The sequence below is a fragment of the Kogia breviceps genome, chromosome 1, assembly GCF_026419965.1.
Source record: "Kogia breviceps isolate mKogBre1 chromosome 1, mKogBre1 haplotype 1, whole genome shotgun sequence".
In the NCBI taxonomy this organism is placed as follows: domain Eukaryota; kingdom Metazoa; phylum Chordata; class Mammalia; order Artiodactyla; family Physeteridae; genus Kogia; species Kogia breviceps.
The window spans coordinates 166,443,005-166,462,771 of NC_081310.1; the positions used below are offsets into that span (position 1 = coordinate 166,443,005).

At 58.0% G+C, this 19,767-nt stretch overlaps 2 protein-coding genes across 20 annotated transcripts in view; one reads left to right on the forward strand and one right to left on the reverse strand.

Annotated features, from left to right (window-relative positions):
- The window catches only part of SLC6A9 (solute carrier family 6 member 9), a 31,589-nt gene extending 15,844 nt beyond the window's left edge, over window positions 1-15,745 (forward strand). For 4 of the 19 annotated variants that reach the window (XM_059082862.2, XM_059082866.2, XM_067009282.1 and 1 more), the window contains 12 exons: window positions 2,156-2,312; window positions 2,896-3,027; window positions 3,422-3,692; window positions 9,350-9,482; window positions 9,677-9,811; window positions 9,908-10,011; window positions 10,418-10,655; window positions 10,746-10,880; window positions 10,987-11,086; window positions 11,176-11,276; window positions 14,180-14,350; window positions 14,472-15,745. In XM_059082862.2, the coding sequence (XP_058938845.1) occupies window positions 2,156-2,312; window positions 2,896-3,027; window positions 3,422-3,692; window positions 9,350-9,482; window positions 9,677-9,811; window positions 9,908-10,011; window positions 10,418-10,655; window positions 10,746-10,880; window positions 10,987-11,086; window positions 11,176-11,276; window positions 14,180-14,350; window positions 14,472-14,666 (1,872 nt within the window). In that variant the 3' untranslated portion in view covers window positions 14,667-15,745. Of the gene's footprint in view, window positions 1-1,379; window positions 1,463-2,155; window positions 2,313-2,895; window positions 3,028-3,421; window positions 3,693-9,349; window positions 9,483-9,676; window positions 9,812-9,907; window positions 10,012-10,417; window positions 10,656-10,745; window positions 10,881-10,986; window positions 11,087-11,175; window positions 11,277-14,179; window positions 14,351-14,471 lie in introns of those variants that run through there. The other 15 variants (XM_067009343.1, XM_067009347.1, XM_059082885.2 and 12 more) reach the window with 8 other exon arrangements.
- CCDC24 (coiled-coil domain containing 24) lies at window positions 15,705-19,736 on the reverse strand. Its single transcript, XM_059082975.2, is given in 11 exon segments — window positions 15,705-16,296; window positions 16,380-16,458; window positions 16,570-16,639; window positions 17,112-17,166; window positions 17,759-17,836; window positions 18,526-18,642; window positions 18,784-18,959; window positions 19,171-19,357; window positions 19,359-19,534; window positions 19,537-19,664; window positions 19,667-19,736. Coding segments are annotated over 11 exon segments (1,374 nt in total). The 3' UTR covers window positions 15,705-16,058.
- Between the last annotated feature and the right edge of the window lie 31 nt (window positions 19,737-19,767).

Genomic DNA, 19,767 nt, shown 5'->3' on the forward strand with positions numbered 1-19,767 from the left:
CCTCACACCCTCTGAAAAAATGCTCCCCTGACCCTGAGGTATTTCTAGGCCTGTCCCCAAAAACGGCCCTAGGAGGTGATGACAGGCTTAGGCAAGATTCTGTAAGGACCTGTCACACTGGGACTGGGAGCCTCCCACTCCCAGAGACAAGGTGGCCTTCAAGCCCCTTCATCAGGGAGGCCTTCTGTGACCTTTCCCAGCCCCCAGCCCCACCCCTTGTCATCCTTCCATGCTCTTGTGACTTGAGAAAATTCCCCTTTGTGGGCACATTGAAGTTGCATATAAAAATTATGTGTTTATCTCATTGATGGCTTACTTCCTCCTGGACTTCTAGCTCTGAGTGGGTAGGGGCGTGTTTTGTTCACTGCTGAATTCCCCGAGCCTGGTGCAGGGCCTGGCACATAGTAGGAGCTCGTAAACCTCCGTGGCTGCGTGAATGAAAGTACACAGGCTCTGCCGGTTGGCTCTGCGTGCTCCTTGAAGGGGGCACCACGGTTTCTGATACTGTGCCCCCAAACCTTCCAGGATGGTGTAAGGCTCAGTGTCTTCTCCGGGCAATGCTGGATTGGGTGTGCAGGACAAGGGTGTCTGTGCTGTAGTGCCCAGGTGGTGTGCAAGCCCAGAGCACCCCCCAGATTTACCCATTGTGGGAGCAAGGGATGCATGGCTGGGGTGCCACCACCAGGTGCCGGGGCCTCCTGTGCCTGCCTTCCTAAGTGGGCCTTTCTGGAGGGCGCAGGCCTGGGGAGGCCATTCCTCCCCTCTGCATCTGTTGGTCAGTATCAAGGTCCGACAGCGTGTCAAAGCACCAGGTCTGTTTGTTTATTGGCCAGCGTGCCTATTGTCCTTGAATATGTCTCTTTCAAGCTGAGGGTCAGCGTCACTGCAGTGCCGTCCCTCAGAGGCCATGCAGCTGTGTCTCTGATCCTGGGTGTCCTCCAGGGACGCCTGGCCATTTTTCTCAGGAGAACAGCCCACCTCTGGGAGGCTGTCTCCGTCACTCAAGGACTCTCTGGGCTTCTCTGTTAGTGACTCTTGGGGTCCTTTTCTCTTAGTGAGACACCGCTGACTCCTCAGGCTCTGGCTCAGGGTGGCTCCATTTCCAGCTCACCTGGTAGGGGGTAGAAAGGCCAGGGCATGGGGGAAGGGTGCACTCACTTATAAAGGTACTTACTGGGTTAGTTCCAACTGTGGGGTTAGGGTCCTTAGTGGGGTTTCAGGCCACCCAGTCCAGCCTCGCAGCTCCTCCAGGACAACCCGGCATCCTTCCCTTGGGGAAAACTCCCTCATCAGCCCCTCCTCACCAGCCCATCTTCTACAGCCCACCTCTTCTCAGCTCAGAGACCCTTTTCTAGAGTCACTCCCTCTGTTTCCCCTAGCAGAATCTGTCCTCCAAGTCTGGCGTGGTGCCTACAACTCTGGTCTCCTCCCCCCAACTCATGGCCAGCATCCCCCAGCCCAGGTCAGCTTCCCCAGGGCCCTCGCCCCCGTCATGGGCAATATAGGTGGCTCCCCTGGCCCTCCCATCCTGAGCCCCAGAATGCCCTCCCCAGGTCTGGCCCAGCTCAGTTGCTTCCCCCTTCCCCCACCCTACAGCCCTGCCCACTGTGTGCCCCCCGGAAAAAGCTTTCAGCTGGGGGAGGGGTCCGGGTCCCCTCCCCCACAGCCGCCTGCCATGGGCAGCGTGCTCAGCCTGGCGATGTGGTGGCCGCGGCTGGGGGGGCTGTCTGGACACAGGCCCCTTTGTGCCCAGCCCAGCTTGGCTGCTTGGTATGAGGCTCAGCTGCTCCCAGATCCTCACCCAAAGGGGAGAGGGGAGGCTTGGGAGGGGCTGGCACTGGGGGGCCCTCAACTCGAGCTCCCTCTCAGTGTCCCACCTCTCAGATGTCGGTAGCAGCTGCTCAGGTGGGCTGGTGCCCCTGGCACAGTGTGCTGGGGGGCTGGTGAGGGAGGCCAGCTTGGCACCCTCCGGCGGCCGCTGCTCCCTTTCCCGTCCTCTGCCCGGCCTGCCTGCAGCTCCTGCCAGCAGAGGGGAAGCCCAGGGTGGGGTGGGGGCCTGGAGGGTCCATGGTGTCCCCACTGGGGGAGGCCCAAAGGGTCAGGCACGGCGCGTGCAAATGCCTTGCTGATGGTAGCTTCTCTCCTGTTCCCGCAGAATGGTGCTGTGCCCAGTGAGGCCACCAAGAAGGACCAGAACCTCAAACGAGGCAACTGGGGCAACCAGATCGAGTTTGTACTGACGAGCGTGGGCTATGCCGTGGGCCTGGGCAATGTCTGGCGCTTCCCGTACCTCTGCTATCGCAACGGGGGAGGTAGCCAGCGGGCACAGGGCAGGGTCCACCCACGTGGATAGAGCCCAACCCCCAGGGCCCAGCCGCCCCCTCCGCGGCACACACTCCAGACAGGCTGGCCTCTGGCCCTGATCTCCTTTGCCCCCATCCCTGGCTAAGGTACCCTTTACCTAAGGCGCAGCACCCCCGACCCTGGCAGCCTGCTCCCTCGAGGGGAGGAGAGGTAGAGAAAAGCAACCCAACCTCCCAAGGCTCCCTGTTTTATACTGCCTGTGTTTCAGCAGCACCCCGCCCAAATGATTCGGGGATATTTGAGGATCTCATTGACTAATGTGTGTGAAATCGCTTGGTTAAGCCATCAGATCCCACCCAAACATGGCGGCTCTGGGCCCTGGGTTTGACTCAGAACAGACTTCCTGGGAGCCTCTGTCAGGTTCAAAGACAGGTGGTGAGCAGCGTGCCTCAGACTTAGGCTCCAGCCCAGTGCGTGGCACATCCTCCTGGGGGCCCAGCCAGTTGCAAAGGTTTTGCTGTCAGTTCTGAGCGGGAAGAGGGTGGGATTTCCCCAAAGCCGCCCTGAGCCAGCCCTCTCCCTGCCCACCAGGCGCCTTCATGTTCCCCTACTTCATCATGCTCATCTTCTGTGGGATCCCACTCTTCTTCATGGAGCTCTCCTTCGGCCAGTTTGCAAGTCAGGGCTGCCTGGGGGTCTGGAGGATCAGCCCCATGTTCAAAGGTGAGGCCTGGGTGGGGTGCGCGCGCGCACAAACACACACACACACACACACACACACACACACAGAGACACACACGGGCCTCTGGGGACCATGCTGACTCACCCATCTGTATAAACACTGCCAACCCCTATGGGACACTGGTGTTAACCTGAGGCCCACATCAATGGCCAAGGCCATGGACACATGCTGGGATCCATGTTTACTTGGCCTCCACGCTCTCTTCCTACCACATTCATACACAAAGGCCCTTCGCCCCCCAGCTTGCCCCTGCCAAGGCCTTGAGCTGCCTCTTTCGTGGCACTCCATGAAAGCCTGCCTCTCAGGCCCTTCAGAATTAGCCTTGCCTCCTTCAGCTAGATGTGTGAGGCTGCTCCCGCCCCTCTCCTCCCCCAGGTGTGGGCTACGGCATGATGGTGGTGTCCACATACATCGGCATCTACTACAACGTGGTCATCTGCATCGCCTTCTACTACTTCTTCTCGTCTATGACGCCCGTGCTGCCCTGGGCCTACTGCAGTAACCCCTGGAACACGCCCGACTGCGCCGGCGTGCTGGATGCCTCCAACATCACCAATGGCTCCCGGCCTCCCGCCCTGCCTGGCAACCTCTCCCACGCGCTCAACCACACCCTCCAGAGGACCAGCCCCAGCGAAGAGTACTGGAGGTGAGGCCCCCAAGGATCCTGGGCTTCTGGGGGGGAACCCTGGCGCCATCACTCAGCCCTCGCCTTGGCCATCAGGCAGCCGTCTGCAACCTCAGGAGGGTACCAGGAATGGAGCGGGCCAGAGGTGCAGGAAGAGGTCCAAGGAGTTCACAGCCTGGTTCAGGAGAGGCTGACACTCAAACAGTGGCAGCGAGGGAGGGAGGGCTCCAGGCAAGTCTGCAGAGGAGAGTCAGGGAAAAGGGGGATGGCTTCCTGGCGAGAAGAACAGCACGAGTGGAGGCCCTGGGTCCCAGCTGAGCAGGGGCTGGTCCCGAGCCTGAGGGGAACCTGTTGTGATGAGAGTGACAGGTGTGTGGGGAGCTCACGGGCCATGAGGTAGCCTAGGAGGGAGTACCAGCCCTCTTGGAGAGCTTACAAGAATGAAGCAGACCTAATGCTGAGGAACAGAAGAAGCCGTGAAAGTTTCCTGAGTCCAGGGCTACCCTCATCAAGCTGTGCTTAGGAAAGATAGCCTGGCACCACTGTGCTCCGTGGTGACAGAGAACGGAGTCTCGGGGCTGGCTGAAGAGAAGCTGCTGCTGGAGGTGTTTGGAACATCTTGTCCAAGCTGGGCGGGTGTGAGGGCACAGCAGGACATCCTGGAGGAAATTCCCTATGTCCTGTTGAGGAACTCATGGGAAGAGGGCTCGGTGGACTGGTGGGTAGGCCTCGTTCATTCATTCTGCAAACATTTATGGCATCCACCCTGCCAGGCCCCGTGTGCCCATGTGGTATGCCTGGCCCTGATCCCCTGCCCTGAGGAGTTCACAGTCCAGGGTGGGAGGTGGGTAGTTACCGCTATTAGGGGCACGTGCCTCAGTGCAGGTATGTGCAGGGGTGTGGTGGGTACAGGAGGAGCTGATCAAGAAGGCTTCCTGGAGGAGGGAGGGAGACGTAGAAGGGATTGGGAGAGACGTGAGCAGGTGAGCCGAGGCCAGGAGGTGGCAAACTGGAGCTGGGGTCGGGGGCAGGTGGGACACTGAGTATTGGGACGGAAGAGGCCAGAGGCATCATAAGGTGCAGAGCTTTTCATGCCAGGCTGAGGGTTGGAGGCTTTCTCCACAATGTGATGGAGAGCTGTGGGTGATCGGCCAAGGCCCCAGTGATACTTGAAGTCCTAGCAGGTCAGTATCCTCGAAGCCCAGGCCCAGTGCTCAAACCCTGAGGACCCAGCTTCCCTGTGCCAGCCTCTGTGCTGGGCCATAGGCATTCAAAGATGGTTAAGATGTGATTACTCCACCTTGGGGCTCGTGGTGGAGACAACAGAGCTGTTGCCTTCCAGCAAAGGGCGGGCAAATTTACCTCTGGGCAGACTCAGTCATTCAGTCATTGGACAGGTCATTTCCTGAGCTCCTAGTAGGTACCAGGCACTGCACTCAGAGTGCGGACAGAGCCGGGAGTAAGAAACAGACTCTGCCCATTTAGGTATTCTGCTATATTTGAGTCATGGTGTGGACTGGGCAGCTTGATCTAGACTGGGGGTGAACCTTCTGGAAGCGCCCAGAAGCACAGTGCCCCACCCATACTCCAGAGATGCTCCAGAAGCTCTCATCCCAGGGGCCGTCTGCCAGGGATTCCCTAACGGGTGGGTCCACTGCAGGGCAAAGCTCACGAGATTTTACCCAGTGCAATTAGAGGGGAATCTCCCTCAAAGAAAACTAGGCATGGGTCAGGAGGTCCAATGAGTGGCCAGCTCAACTCTAGTCCTCAGCCGGGGCTGGAGCCAGGCATCCCTAAGGAGCCACTTGTCCCAGGCAGGACTCCTTCCTTGAAGGATGGCTCCCTGCCGCCCCCTCCTGGAGAGCCTGGGGAAATGACCCTTGAGAGGGCTGCCCCAGATGGCATCAGCAAGGAGGTGAGGCGAGCAAGCACCCCCATTTCTCGGGCAGCTACTATGTGCCAGGCATATTCTCTTATATGATATTATCCCTGTTTTTCAGATTCAGAGACTTATGCTCAGAGGTTAACGAGCTAGGCAGCAATGCTGTGTCAGGATATACATGCCTCTCTGTGCCTGGTGCCTGGTGTGAATTAGGCCAATGACACTCTACAGGCATTCTTGGTCCACACTCTCCAGCGGCCCTCTGGAAAGCTGCACAATCTCATTTGAGCCCCACAGCAACGCTGTTAGGTAGTGGGTGCGGGTTTTATAAAATATTCCCATTTTACAGGTGAACAAACAAGTCAAAAGAAAGATTAAGTGACTCCTCTAAAGCAAGAGAAGCTCCCAGGGCAGATTTCTGAGCCCACGTCTGCCTCTTGCTCACCCTTTGGCCCACAGTCTTCCCCTCCTTCACCACCCCTTCACAATCTTGTCCTACAGTCCTCTGTGTGCTGGTCTAACGCCTGCTAGGCAGGCCCTAAGCTCAGGACATGCCCTCTCATCTCCCCAGCAGACACCTGACACCCAGTGGGACTTGGATCCCAGCACCCCTCTCCCGGTGTCTTCATGGCAGCCCTGGAGCCACACAGACCTCACTCAAATCCTGGCTCTGCCACTTACCAGCTGCGTGGACTTGGGAGGTCACCCAAACTCTCTGAGTCTCAGCTGTTCATCCGTTACGCGGGCATGGTTACAACATCATTCTTGTTGTTATAAAGATGCAACAGAAATCACTAGGAACAGTGATGGGTGCTCAGTAAGCACAGTGATCGCCACTGCTGGAGATGCAGTGAAATAGATTAGGGTGTCCTGTTCTCAAGGCGTTTACCATCTGGTTGGGGAAATTTAAATATAATGCAGAATAACTCCAGAGATGTTATGCGAGAGCCAACGTGTAAATATGTGGGGTTCCAAAAGTTTTAAGGTTGGCTGTTTGATCTCAAAAGCACATGGTCCAAAACCAAAACAAAACACTAAATATGGTACCATAAAAAGAAAGGTAGAGTTCATTATTTAGTTCCCAGGCTAGCCTTCTAAACTCTTTAAGCCCTCATATTATATGCTGGACTCTTGCAATAAAAGATAATATAAAGCACGACCAGCTTAACAGATATAATTAGCAAAGTTTTTAAAAAGTCTTTTGAACAAGAAATGGTTTCTTTACTTTGAACGTTGTTGCTTAAAGTAAAGCGACTCTCAGCTGTAGCGGTAGGACCCGATGGCTATTCTGGAAGGCAGAGCCTCCCAACATGATGCACCCTAGTGCGCCAGTCCGGTGGCACTTGGGCAGCCCAGAGTCCCCAGCCCTGCTGCCTTCAACTTTGAGTGACCTTGTCGATTTGCCCTTACGGGCCAAAAATATTTTTTCTGCGTGCCACGAAGGGAAAAGGTTTGGAAAGCACAGCTGGGGGGGGGAACCTCTCCATCCCTTTGTCTTCGGTTCCCCCACGGACTAAGAGCCTGGAAAGGTTCCAGCCCAGGGCGTGGCCCGTTGAATGAACCAGCGCTGTGGCGGGAGTTGGACAGGAGAGGGGCGTGTTGGACAGCGCCCTCTGCAGGTCACAATGTGTAAGGCGGCCTGGGGGAAGATTTGAGGCAGAGGCAGGACAAGGTGCTTGCAAGTCTTAACAGCCAGGCAGGCTGACCAAGCAAACACCAAGTCCCAGGCCTGGCAACACTGTCCCATGAGGGGCCGGAGTGACAACCCATCGCAAGGCATTGAACATGTTGTCATGAGGTCTGAGAACTGATTTGGAAAAAAAAAAAAAAAAGTAAAAATAGCTAAGACTAGAGGACAGCCTATGAGCTACGCTGAGAGACCCTGCTGAAAGAAGGGAAAGAAAGGAGCCTGTATTTACCTAAATTTCTCTACAAATTATCCTAGGTTGGTGTTATGATGCCCATTTTACAGATGAGGAAACTGAGGCTCAAGAGTTTGTCTCTTGCTCATCACTTCTAGCCTGGACAACTCCAACAACCAAGCCGGTCCCCCTCCAGGTTCTCCCCTTTATACTTCTCAGTCCATCTTCCATGACGTGCATTCATTCATGCATTCAACAAATACTTATTGGGCACTGCTCTGTGCCAGGCACTGTGCTAAGCACTGGGGGCTACAACAGCGAACAAAACAGACAAAAACCCCTGCCTTCAGAGGGCAGATGACAAACTAAATAGTAGAATGTACAGTGTGCTAGAAAGAGATGTGCTGTGGAGGCAAATATAGCAGAGAAGGGGGTAAGGTGTGCCAGGCTGGGGCCAGGGTGGCAGGTTTAATCAGGTGTGCCAGAATAGGCCCCTTTGCAAAGAGGACACCTGAGTGAAGACTTGAAGGAAGTAAAGAGGGCGGAAGCCACTTGGACAAGCCCAGCTGCATAATTTGTGGGGCCCAGTGCAAAATGAAAAGATGGGGCCCCTCATTCAAATGAATTAAGAATTGCAAGATGACAATGGCCGGGCATGAAACCAAGCACAAGGCCCTTCTAAGCATGGGGTCCTGTGTGCCTGCACAGGTCTCACACCCATGTGGACATGTGGAGATTTGGGGAAAGGGTACTCCAAATAGGGAATAGCACGTGCAAAGGTGGAAGCATGCCCGGCACATTTAAGGAACTGCAAGGAGCCCAGTGCAGCTGGAGCAGTGAGCAAGGGGGAGAGCAGGAGGAGAGGAGATCCGAGAGATGGCAGTTCGGGGGTGCTGGATCATGTAGGGCTCTGGTTTTTCCATGGCGAGAGATGGGAGCTGCTGCAAGGTTTTGAGCCAAGGAGAGACCCTGAGAGTGCTCTTCTAAAAACTCTCCAGAAGCTTCTCATTGTTCTCAGAATAAAATCCAAACTTCTCAGCCTTGACTTCGCAGCTTCTCTTGGTCTGGTCCCTTCCTATCTTCATCCTTCTTTATTCCCTTCCCCCTTCTCCTCCAGCCTTCCTGAGCTACTGACATGCCCAGGCGGGGCTGTGCTGGTTCCTGACCCCTGTCCTGCTGCGTGCTATTCCCTCAGCCTGGCATACACTTCCACTCCTCTTCACCCACCTCCTCCCCATCCCTCAAACTTCAGCTCAAGCTTCACCTCTTCCAGGAAGACTTCCAGTGTGCTCCTCCCCATGGGGTTGAGACACTCCTCCCAGAAGTACCCACAATGCCTGATCCAGGTCTATATGCCCAGCATCTAGCAAGGGCCTGGCACATAAACGTCCAGTTGATTGAAAGAGCACAGCTGACGTGGCATAGGGCGCCAGATAGAGCCACACATACGTAGGTTCAAGTCTGGGCGTGCTCTGGAGCCTCCATGTTTACTCAGTCCTCCACTGCCTCCCTCTGTTCATCGGAGCTGGAGGACTAGTGTGGGTGAAAAGATCACGGAAGGCTTCCTGGAGGAGGTGACGCCAGATAGGGTATGTCTAGTCTGGAGGAGAGGGCGTTCCGGAAGGGAGAAACACACAAGCAAGGGCCTGGGCTGGGTCTGAGCAGGGACAGGGAGACCTCCACACCCAGGGGCTGAAGAGTCTGGCCCAGGACCAGGGTGTGGCCTTCAGGTGCCCTTGAGGGTCCTGGGAGAGGAAGCAGGCAGAGGGGACTGGGCCTGCCGGGGCTGTCGCCTCACAGACGCTCCCATCTCACATCAGCCGGCTTCTGGGACTTCGTGAGAAAGGAGGGAGCTGCCAGGCTGGGCCCTGGCCTTGGGAGTTTGTTGCTGGGTGGCGGGGCTGGCCATCAGTGACAAAGTATCCCCTTTCCAGGCTCTATGTGCTGAAGCTGTCAGATGACATCGGAAACTTCGGGGAGGTGCGACTGCCCCTCCTTGGTTGCCTGGGTGTCTCCTGGGTGGTCGTCTTCCTCTGCCTCATCCGAGGGGTCAAGTCTTCAGGGAAAGTAAGTACCCCTCCCCCAGCAGGGTCTGTGCCCACCCAGAGATATCCTGCCTCCCCTACCTGGGTTTTGTGTGTGGAGGGGTGGGGCGGGGAGTGATGAGAGGATGTGGGAGGGGAAGAGGACCGGAGGACCAGTGGCGGTTGAGGGGGCAGGAAGAGCCCAAAGGAGTCCAGCGGGGCCCCTCTCGCACCCAGGTGGTGTACTTTACGGCCACATTTCCCTACGTGGTGCTGACCATCCTGTTCATCCGTGGCGTGACCCTGGAAGGAGCCCTCACGGGTATCATGTACTACCTGACCCCACAGTGGGACAAGATCCTGGAGGCCAAGGTGGGCTGTGGACGGAGGGGGGCCTAGAGGGACGGGGAGAGGCAGGGAGGTGCCAGCCTCTGACCACAGCTCCTCACCGGCCCATCCCTCCCACAGGTCTGGGGGGATGCCGCCTCCCAGATCTTCTACTCGCTGGGCTGCGCGTGGGGCGGCCTCATCACCATGGCTTCCTACAACAAGTTCCACAACAACTGTTACCGGTGAGACTCTCCCTTCCAGCCCTGGGGCTGCCCCCAGTTCCTACCCTCCCTGCAGCCTGACCCCGGCTCCCCCAGACCCACCAGGTCCAGTGCAGCCTCCTGGCCCACCAGGGCCCTCCCTTCCACTCACGGCCTTGAGATCCTGGCAACATGGGGTCCGGGTCCAGTCACTGCAGAACGGAGAGAGCTTTGGCAGAAGAGAGAAGAGGTGAAGACAGTGATGCCCCAGGGGTCTGTGAGGACTCAGGAGCCTCAGGCCCACTTAAAGCGGCCCAGAGCAGACCAGAAAAGAGACTGGGGGCACCTTTGTTCCTAGAACTTTCTCTGTCTCCACGTCTCTTGGCCCAAATTGGGCAGGAGGAACTAAGCTGCGTGTCCTGACTCTACCTGTTTTCCTCCCCATCAGGGACAGTGTCATCATCAGCATCACTAACTGTGCCACCAGCGTCTATGCCGGCTTTGTCATCTTCTCCATCCTGGGCTTCATGGCCAATCACCTGGGTGTGGACGTGTCCCGCGTGGCAGACCACGGCCCTGGCCTGGCCTTCGTGGCATACCCTGAGGCCCTCACCCTGCTACCCATCTCCCCGCTCTGGTCCCTGCTCTTCTTCTTCATGCTCATCTTGCTGGGGCTGGGCACTCAGGTACGAGGTGCAGGACATGGGCCTGTGGCTTGGGGAGGGAGGAGGCAGGGGCAGAGGTCAGGCCCCTGCTCTGATGGCTGTATCCTGCAGTTCTGCCTCCTAGAGACGCTGGTCACGGCCATTGTGGATGAGGTAGGGAACGAGTGGATCCTGCAGAAAAAGACTTATGTGACCTTGGGTGTGGCCGTGGCTGGCTTCCTGCTGGGCATCCCCCTCACCAGCCAGGTAAGAACCGAGGGAAAGGCTGGGCCGGAGTTGCCAGGGTGTGGGGGTTAACAAGGGGGGAGTGTAGCCTCGGGCACCCTGGACTCAGCTGCCCACTGGCCCGCAGGCAGGCATCTACTGGCTGCTGCTGATGGACAACTACGCGGCCAGCTTCTCTTTGGTTGTCATCTCCTGCATCATGTGCATGTCCATCATGTACATTTACGGTAAGTGCCCAAGCTTACCTGGCCTCCCGTGTCCCGGCCCTTGGCCTGCCCACGCTGTCCTGCGGGCCTGCTGACCTCCCTCTCTCCAGGGCACCACAACTACTTCCAGGACATCCAGATGATGCTGGGGTTCCCACCGCCCCTCTTCTTCCAGATCTGCTGGCGCTTCGTCTCTCCAGCTATCATCTTTGTAAGTTCCCCAGTGGTCCCTCCCCTGCTGCCCTGTGGCCAGCCTCCTTCTCTTGGGAACCAGCAAAGGGAGAGCAAGAGCCCATCCATCTGGCCAGAGCTCCCCATGGAGGCTCCACACCCTCAGATCTGGCCACTGGGGGTCCGAGCAAGGTTGCGTAGAGTCAGACAGGTGTGTGGAGACTCAGAACCACCCAGGCCCTGGCCTTGGGTTAGGAAGGGAGCACAGGGGCCTTTATTTAAGACAGCGCCCAGCTTCGGAAGGGGAAAGCAGGCTGGCAGCAGCTGAGAGCCGGCCCTCCCTCCCTGGTGTTCCCGCCTGGCATTCCCAGAGGAGCCTCGGGCCATGATTGACACTGGTGTCGGCCCTCCGTCAGCCACGCTGAGCTCCTGTCTCCAGTCCCTGATAGCCGAGGTGCTCAGAGAACTCGGGGTATGTAGTGTGAATGCACGTTGCAGAAGCAGGTTGTACAAGTCAGATGTCAGCTCAGGATCCGGGACACCCTCATAAGCCTTCCAGTCACTGGAGTGGGCCGGCTTGGGAGGGGGAATTCTGGGTTTCCACCAGTATTCAACACCTGGGAAACTCCCATCAGGGAGCTGAAATGGTGGAGGGAACTCGCACTGTGGCCGGGAACCATATATTAAGTCATGTGATACAACTCTCCAAGATATCGTTATGCTCTCCACTTTACAGATGAGGAAACTGAGGCACTGAAATGTTAAGTAATTGATCCAAGCTTACACAGCTTCTAAGAGGCAGAGCCCTCATGCAAAGCAGGTAGTCTGATCTGGAGCCTGTGTGCTGGGCCCATGCTACACTAGAAACAAGTGCAGGAGGAGGGGTGGTCTATGGACTAAAAACCCTCTGATTTTGCTCCTTTATGCTCAGGGTGAGAAGTGGGGGGCAAAAGGGATTTGCTAGTGTAATGGTCCCTCCACAAAGAAGAGGCAGGGCCATCTCTGAGTGATGGAGGGGTCAGCCCAGTGGCCAGGGCAGTGTCCAGAGTCATGCCCCCGTCATGCCAGCTCCTGTGTGCCACAGAGAGGTCAGCACCGGATTTCCACTTTGGCTCATGTTTCTGAATAAAAGGCCCCTGAGGGCTGAGGCCTCTGTCACATGGGGTGTGGGATCTTCCCGAGCCTGGCGCAGGCACCAGCTCTGGCCACCGGCCCAGCTTTGAAACAGGAGCAACGGAAGTCTCCTGTAAGTGGTGGGAGGAGGGGAGGGTAGATGCCAGCCAAGCGCCGTGCCCTTGAGGGTTGTGGCTTTGGCCCAGGAAGTGCCCCAGGGGAGCTCATCCTCCACGGCTCCCAGGAGGCTGCCGCCCTGCTTGGAGACCCAGGGCACCGCCCAGGCAGGGCAGGAGGCAGGAAGGGCCCTGGGTCCAGTGTCTCCGTGAGATTGAGTCAAAGCCAGCAGCGCCCTCTCTGTGCCCAGAAAGCCAGGCTGGAGTCACCTTCAGGTGAGGATGCCAGGCTCTGTGGACACGTGTTTCTGGGCTGTTGGTTTTCTTTGGGAGCTTTACTTCTTTATATTGCTGAAAAGGTCTTTTTTTTACAAACTCCATCCTTCTATCAGCTCAAATAAAGAACTTATTGGGACTTCCCCAGCAGTCCAGTGGTTAAGACTCTGCCTTCCAATGCAGGAGGCGTGGGTTCGATCCCTGGTCAGGGAACTAAGATCCCACATGCTGTGGGATGTGGCCAAAAGCTTAAAAAAAATTTTTTTTAAAGAATTTATGCACACCTTAGATCAGGATCTAATTCCATTCAGAAAACTTGCTCTAAGCTCCTCTGTGTGCAGCGTTCTAGGAGGGCCCACCCACCCCTGAATGGATATGGGTCTTGCCTTCTAGAATTTGGTCACCCGGAAGGCTGGAGGGGCCTGAGCTCCAGGACACAGCTGAGGGCTCAAGGTGGATGCTGAGCCCTCCTGGCAAGTGGCACCCACTGCCCCGGCTCCTCTGGGTGGCCCGTGAGCCACCTGCCCATCTTTCTGCTAACTTTAGTTTTTTCGTTGCTGGAACCCTAGGCTTTATTTCCCATGTCCCTCATCTCTTTCCAAAGCAGTTCCCGAGAGCATCCCCAGCGTGACACTCATGATTTCTAGCCTTTGGAGCCTCCCCAGGCTGTCTGTCACTGTCTCCACAGCCACAGACTGGCAGGACTTTGCCCTTTCCTCTCCCCCATTACTCCCACCTCCTTGCATAAGTCAGTTCAGAACAGCACACAAGATTGTGCCAGACACTGTGCTGGGCACTGGAGACCCAGAGCTGATGCAATCCCAGGAGCTCCCAGGTCTGGCAGAAACACCCATAAAATGCCTAGTAGATGAAAAATGCCACTAAAGCCCTTTCAGGAAGAGGAGACTGGAAATCAGTGGAGGCTTCTTGAAGGAGGTGGCATTTGAATAGGGTTTGACAGAGGAAGATGCAAAAGAGGATCCTCCATAGTAAGAAGGGTGGGAAACACTGGGTGTAGCAGAGACACTGAGACAGTAAGGCCAGAGAGATAAGCCGAGGTCTTGATGTGAGGTGGAGAAGGCCCCAAAGGCCAGGGATTTGGCCTTGCTTCAGCAGGCAATGCAGGGCCATTGCGAGTCTTTGAGCAGAACTGACTTCCGAGGGCCACGGCAGCTGAATGGCTCCCTGGCTGGTTCAGGATTATGCACAAGACAGGCCTCTCCCCTTCCACCGTAGCCACCTGCCCATCATATCCTGGACCCCTGGTTCCATCAGCTTCTTCCACTACCCAAACGTTGACGTCACCCTCGCCCTCCCCAAAATGCCCCTTTCTAGTTTGGGAAAATGGAGAGGGAGGGAGAGGGTGCAGATAGGAGGCCTGAGGCCTGGGTGGGGCTGGGCAGGACTCACGCCCACTCCCGTCCCCCACTCTCTGCAGTTCATTCTCATCTTCACGGTGATCCAGTACCAGCCAATTACCTACAACCACTACCAGTATCCAGGCTGGGCTGTGGCCATCGGCTTCCTCATGGCTCTGTCCTCTGTCATTTGCATTCCACTCTACGCCCTGTACCAGCTCTGCCTCACAGATGGGGATACCCTCCTCCAGGTGAGGGGTGGGGGCAGGGGGCAGCCAGGTGAAACAGGAGGGGGTGGATGGACGGGGTTTCAGGGCTCCCTTCTGATGACCGTGCCCACCCCGCCCCCAACCATGCTTACCTCTCCTGCAGCGTCTGAAAAATGCAACCAAGCCAAGCAGAGACTGGGGGCCCGCCCTCCTGGAGCACCGAACGGGGCGCTATGCCTGCACCATTCCACCCTCTCCTGAAGACGGGCTTGAGGTCCAGCCGCTGCACCCGGACAAGGCCCAGATCCCCACGGTGGGCAGTAACGGCTCCAGCCGTCTGCAGGACTCCCGGATATGAGCACAACTGCCGGGGGAGTGCCCCACCCCCGCCCCGTGCTCCCGCCACAGAGACTGGGGAGGCGGTGGACAGGTGTCACCGCCTGCCCCTCCACGCCCTGACCAGGGCGGCTCATGTCACCTTGGCCACCACTGCTAGCGTGGTCATTCGTGCTCGTGTCCCTAGTGTTTACAGGTCCTTTGGATGCCAAGATGGCAGCTGGGGGGCGTGAGTGATGGGAGGGTTGCTGGGGGGCCCAAAGCACTTTGGAGGGGTCTCAGGCCAGGTCCCCGGAGGCAGCTGGACTTTATGTGGCCTCTGATGCCCCCACACGTTGCCCTGAGCTAAGGTTCTGGGTGGGCCCCCTACCTGTCCCCCTACCCGAGCCTTCAGCCTCCTGACCAGTATTCCTGACCCCAGAGCAGACCCCAGCCTCTGCCCAGGCAGATTTGGATCTTCCTACCTGGAGGCAGGGTAAGGGGCTAGGGGGCTGTGCAGTGTTACATGTCAGGCTGTAACCCCAGCCCTGTTTGTCTGTGTTATTATTTTTGTAAAAATTGTATTATCTGTGGTTGCCACCCCCTTGCCCTTGGCCTCGCGCCCAGTCTGTCTTCCAGGCCTGCCTGCACCTCACTCAGCTGCTCTGGGGTCTCTGCCTTCCAGCACTGGCTGTAGGGCCAGCCAGCAGAGGCCCATGACCCAACAGCCTGCCCAAAGAACTCGTTTCTGGGGGATAGGGGTGGGGTGATGTTCAGCAGGAGGTTTGAGCCCAGAGCCCTGGGGAAGGGGACCCTACATGACACCCCCTTGCCCTCCCTCGGCCAGGCTAAAGGCCCAGTCTTCCCAAAACGGGCTGCCCTTGTTCATGTGCCAAATGGCTCCAGCCGGCGTGCCCCACCCCCTCTCTGGAGCCAGAGCTCCTTCCCCCAAGCCCTGCAGTATCCGTTTGTCCGTCCTCTGTGCCCCTCTGTGCAGTGACAACCCCGGAAGAGCCGCCTCTAATCCTCTGTAGCAATAACGGTGCGCCGCCCACCCCTGCCCATCCGTGCACCACTAGGATTTTAAAGTCCATAGATTTTAATGAAATTTCTATTCCTGTCTCTGAGCTGCTGCTGTGCTTTGTCTGGGTCCCCCATGGGGACAAGAGTCAGGGCTGGGATGAGACCTCTTCCTGCCAGGCCTTTGAGGGATGCCTGGGAAGAGAAAGGCCAAAGGCTGTGATGGTCAGGACCAGACACCAAGGACCAGGCGAGGGGGTAGGGTGAGGGCCAGAGAGACAGACAGCCTTGGAATCCTGGTGAGGGCTCATCCAAGACTAGATCTGAAGTGGGCTGGGCCACAGCAGCTGAGAGGTGTCAGCAGCAGACAGGGCGAGTTCCAGCAGAAGCGGAAGTCTCCTTCCTGACCAGCCCTTCAGGTTGGGGCCTGGGGTGCCACAATGGACATCGGAGTGGAAGCTGGCCTTTTTCTGGGGCTGCACTGAAGCTTCCGTCCCCAGCGGCAGGTGGCAGCCAGGCCTTGAGGTTTGGGGCAGCGCTCCAGAGGAGGAGAGGGCAGGTGGCACTGGAGAGGCCTGGCCCAAACTCCAGCAGCCCCACGGAGGCAAGGCAGTGGTCCGAGGCCCTGGCTGGAGGACTCCAAGGGCCGCAGCCTGAACAGGAAGGAGTAGCTGTGAGGGGGCCATGGCCTGACACTTAGCCCACCCCGTCCAGCTGTCCACCTGCTCTGGTTTACCTGTGACTGGGGGAGACACGGGAAGGCCTCAGAGGTGCCCGCAGCTCCTGTTGCATGGCTGCCTTCTGTTCCTTTAGCTCTGGAGGAGAGGTCTAGCTGAGACACAGCGCTCAGCAATTCCAGGGTGTGTGTACAAAAGCGGGACAGGGACAGGAGGCTGGGTGCTCTGGGGCCTGCTCAGGGTCCTCACCTGCCAGGGTGGGCTCTAGGGTTGCCTCAGAGGGCCAAGGGGCCCCTGTATACTCCTCTTCCAGGCAGCGCTGCAGGGAGAGCTGGCTCAGTGCCCAGCTTTACGGCAGGGGCGGGGCAGGATGCAGAGGCCAAGAGATCCAGGGTGGGGCCCAGGAACCACCCAGTGCAGCCTCCTCATCCCAGCCACCTGAGGACACTCCTGAGAGGAACACCAGCCTCCCTGCAAAGCTGAGCTTGGCAAGGTAGTGGCAGGCCCGAACCCAGACATGGGGAAGAGAAGGAGGCAAAAGACCAGGGGCAAATCCAGCAGGTTAATCTAAAAGTGCTGACCTTGGACTTAGGGACTCAACCAGAATCTGGATTCACACGTACGGGAAGTGAGCATACAGGAGAAATAGACAGAGGACTCACACAATCTTTGCACACACATACACACACAGACACACATGTATGTGGATCTCACACACCAGGTGAGAGATGGGTGTGTCTAGGCTCAGCAGAAAGGCTCTGGGGGTGGGGAGGCCCAGGGCTGCCACTCACCTGCAGGATGGCAATCTCCCTCTTCAACTTGTGACACTCCTCCTCCAGGAGGGCCCTGGGACATGGGGGAGTGTGGCACCGGCAGCAGTGCTGCAGGCCCGAGTCACAGCAGAGTCCGCCACACAGACCCTGCCTCCAGCCTTACCAGGAGTTCCCTCTAGGCCCTCCTTTCTCAGCCCACCTCTCCCTCTGCTGCTCAAGTGCAATCCCAGCACGGCCTTGCAGCCCCACCGGCCTCTTCCTGGGCGGATGTGTCCTCTCCTTGCCCGCCTCCCTGCACCCACGCTGGGGGGCCCCATTCTCTCTTCTCCATGACAGTATTGGGCCTGCAAGTCCTCCTGCCTCCATTCTCCCCCAGATCACAGCCCTTCCCCTGTTTAAATGACTCTTCTGTGGTCCATCTCTCTCCCACACCCCAGGATAAAAGTCCTCAGGCCAAGGCCCCTGCTGGCATCCCTACTTGGCTACTTCCTGGCAGCAACCTCACCAGCAACCTGCCCCTTCCACCTCTCAGCCCTACTCTCCTGGGTCTCCCCATCAGGTATGCTGCCTCCCTCCTCCTTCCTCAGAGCCCCAATACGTTAGGATGCATCCCCCGTCCCACCCTCCCTGTCTTGACCCCCACTGCACACACTCAGGGGCCTCACCGCAGGTATCCGGCAACCTGGTCAACGTGGGACACGTTCAGTTGGTCCTTGATGATGCTGAGGTCCGTGTGACAGCTGCTGGCAGATGAAGTCAACATCACTCTCCCATGTTGCTTCGCCCCAGGCCTTCAGGACACAAATGCCATTTCTCCTAGGCAATTTTGTGTGTTTTCTCACAAAGGCAACATAAGATGGTACTAAGAGGGGGAGTTTTGGAGCCTGGGTTTGCAGATGGGCTCTGCCACCCTCCACTGTGTGTGAGCTTGGACAAATCAGTCATCCTTTCTGAGCTTTAGTTTCCTCATCCGCAAAATGGGGACATCACCCACTTCCTAAGGACGTGTGACAAATTAGGTGCTGCCATTCGGTGATGAACACGCTGCTGCTCATTTATCTCGTGCAGTCCCCAGCCCTCTCTAGCGCAGCCCTTGCACCTGTTCTCCAGGCCGGAGGAACGACTGACCACTGGATGAAGACTTTCCTTCCACCCATGTCTGTGTGTAGCACTCCCTCTTCCTGCAAAGCCCTTCTCTTTTTATCTGTCTGGAAGTCTGTCCCTCATGCTCTAAGACCCACATCAAACCAAGCTTCCAGGCTTGGTACATGTCTCCTGGGCCTGCAGCCCTCATGTGCTGATCCCTACAACAAGTGGCTGTTGAAGTATCCAGTCCCAGACCAGGAGCTCCTCTATGCCGGCAGGTGGGACCCGCCAGGGGGCTGGGGCCTCTGCCAAGCGGGAACAGACCCCTCCTTTCCTACCACTATACCTGGGCTCACCAGCTCTCAGGCGGAATATCCCCTGCTCTGGCAAATCACGCCTGGGCTCCTCCAAGGCAAAGCACAGGACCCCGGGGCTATACTGGACCCAAGCCTGGGTCTGGTCCCTGCAGAAGGTGCACACGGGGGACACTCAGGGGCTCCTTCCAGGGAACCACAGGAAAGGCGACCCTGGCCCCTTGTCAGTTTCAGGGCTAGCCCATCTGAGTTCTGGGGACAGGGCCCAGCCCCAGGTCTGAGGCTCCAACCTGCCCTCACAGATGGCCTTCCGGCGGAGACCTTGGAGCAGCTGCCGCAGTTCCTGGCGCATGAGGTCTCTTAGGAGGGGCGGTGGTGCCAGAAGGGAGGAGAGGTCAGAGGTGGGGCGCGAACCAGGGGCTTGGAAGGACCGAGCCTCTCGGAGCAGTGATCTTAGCATCACCACCTGCAAGGAGAGCTGGGACATCTTGCGACTGCGGGGGAGAAGTTAGGGGAGTGAGGGGCAGGGCAGAGTTAAACTGGAGAGGGCTGGGCGGACAGTGAGATCCGACAAGAGCTCGAAAGTTACCGGGCAGAGCCAGGGACCCGGATGAGGTGAGGAAATCACCCAAGTCGTGGGGTAGGCCTGGAGTGGGGCCCACCTTCCCTCGCCCCACCTCTGCCCGCAGCTCCAGGCTCAGGTCCACCGTCGTCTCCCCTAGAATCCTCTTCACTTCGGGCCGCTCCGGGAGCGGAACGTGCTCTTCCACCAGCTCCCACAGCGGCGGGGAGTCCCCAGGCATGGCCTGTCCGCACCGCCGCCCTACAACGCGCGGACTGCGGGACAGCAGGTCGGAGAACTGGGGTCTCCCAGGGCCAGGCACGCCCACGCACGCCCCGCCCCTTCCTGGTCTCACATGCCACGCCCCCAGCCTGTCGCTCGGGCCAGCCTCTCCCCAGCCCCACCCCGTTCTGCCGGCCGTCCCCACGACTAGAGTTGCCCGGTCCAGAGCCGCCGATCTCTGGCGCTGTCTCTTCTACCCAGCTACTGGCCGACTCTCCGTGGCCGGGGACCCAGGAGCCAGGCCGCGGGACTGGGTCCCTAGCCCCGCCCCTTCCGCGCGACCGTCACCCGGGAAACGGGGCCCGCTACCCCAAGCCCCGCCCCCGCCCATTCCAGGGTGGTGCCGGCTCGTGAAGCCCAATCCACAGCCGTGGTAGGTGGTTTTGGAGTGCGAACCATCCACACCGCCCTGGTTCCAAGCACCTTTCGG